Consider the following 1,925-nt stretch of genomic DNA (forward strand, 5'->3'; position numbering starts at 1 on the left):
ACACACACATATATATATATATATATATATATATATCCGATACCTGAGCGATGAATTCGGTGAGTACTGGGTGTGTGTGGGCTAAGCCCTGCATGGCCCCCCACACAGGCATGTGTGTCTCGGGGTATTTGATGATAATGTCAATCAGAGCCAACGCTACAGTGCGCAGACCGGAAACGTCGGCAAACCTCATATCGCCCAAAAGTCGTTTTGTTTTTTAAGACATAAAAAGAGAATTGGAATAATTCGTGAGTGGGATATGTGAGAGTGAACTATAGTCGAACGTCAAGACGTCTAGAAGTCTCTATTTTGGGACAGTGAAAAGAATAGGAATGACAAATGAACGGGAAATGTGAGAGTGGACTATAGTCGAATGTCAGAACAGTCTAAAAGTCTATTATGGAACAGTGAAAAGAATAAGAATGACAAAGGAATGGGATATGTGAGAGTGGACTATAGTCGCATAGTAGGGTTGTAATACCTGGTGATACACGAGTACGGGTGCATGATAGGCCCATAGGTGAAATTATGTGTCCGAAGGGACAATGATGTAACTAGCAACTGTCCAGTTATTGGCAATTGCACTGAAATCAGGAGATAGCACACAGTACTTATATAACAGAGACGGCACGACACGACACGACACGACACGACACGACACCGCACGACACGACACGACACCGCACGACACGACACGACACCACGGTACACAACAGCTCAAGGAGAATATTGATCCTGTTCGGCGCTAAACTAAAGTCCGAAAAAGCTGTCCCTGACATACAACTTTGGACTCTCACCTAAAGCCCACATTTGAGACTCTTTCAAAACAAAGCTCAACACAGCTGATTAGCCAGATTTATAGGCTAAATGGTTAGCGCACCCCCCGTCTCCGCTAAACGCCTCAGGCTCCAAAGAAGCCAAAAAGGCATCCTTGTAGACCCCCCCTCCCACCCCCTACACCCCCCTCTCCCTGTCACACATTCCCACAAAAGCACGGACGGAAAATAGATCCACGCACACGAACACACCTTAGCACTGCATTGCGGACTAGCACGTTGTCTTCATGCAGCGATCCCAACATGATGTCAACATGCTCACTGTTGAACTGAGTGTATGAGATCATCTGTGCCATGTGTTTGTGATGACAGATGATTGAGAGAGTGAGGTGTTATGAGATCATCTGTGCCATATATATATATATATATATATATATATATGTTTGTATAATATATATATATTAATAGAAATAGTCTGAACTTATTGATAAAACGCAGAAGTTTCCCAAGGCTACCGGAAAGTGACAATTGTTCCGATCTCATCGGAACAGTACAGAATAAGTAAATCAGAAAAAATGCCACAGATATATAACGCTCACATACCAATCGCAATGAGTGCATAGCCGCCAGCCGAACATCGTCGATTTCGTCATTGAACATATCCACTAGATAATCGGCACAACGCGCGCCAAATCTCTACAAATAAGGACATAACGACAGCGTATGAGGAACTTGATTAAGAATTGTGTGACTGTTGTCGGCCATATAAGGTATAAGGCTTGCAGGTCATTTTCAGAAACAATGCAGTGGTGTGGGTATTGCGTATGCAGCCACATATCTACTCCATATCGTTCAAGTCTACATAAGTAGTCCCGCCGAGGTAAGCATATGTGAGCACAAACAGTACTTAAACTGTCTAATTATATATATATATATATATACATGCATAATAAAAATACATATAAACATAAATATAAATATAAATATATATGTATATATATATATATATATATATATATATATATATATATATATATATATATATATATATATATATATATATATATATATATATATATATATATATATATATATATATATATATATATATATATATATATATATATATATATATATATATATATATAT

At 38.6% G+C, this 1,925-nt stretch overlaps 1 protein-coding gene across 1 annotated transcript in view; it reads right to left on the minus strand.

The window, feature by feature from the left end:
* The window catches only part of SARC_08547 (hypothetical protein), an 18,176-nt gene that overhangs the window by 11,722 nt on the left and 4,529 nt on the right, over positions 1-1,925 (minus strand). Inside the window, exons 6-7 of the mRNA XM_014297476.1 lie at positions 1,380-1,472; positions 1,029-1,123 (exon numbers count right to left, since the gene is read on the minus strand). Of these exons, the coding sequence (XP_014152951.1) occupies positions 1,029-1,123; positions 1,380-1,472 (188 nt within the window). The remainder of the gene's footprint in view (positions 1-1,028; positions 1,124-1,379; positions 1,473-1,925) is intronic.

The sequence above is a fragment of the Sphaeroforma arctica genome (genome assembly GCF_001186125.1).
Source record: "Sphaeroforma arctica JP610 unplaced genomic scaffold supercont1.779, whole genome shotgun sequence".
NCBI classification, from domain to species: domain Eukaryota; class Ichthyosporea; order Ichthyophonida; genus Sphaeroforma; species Sphaeroforma arctica.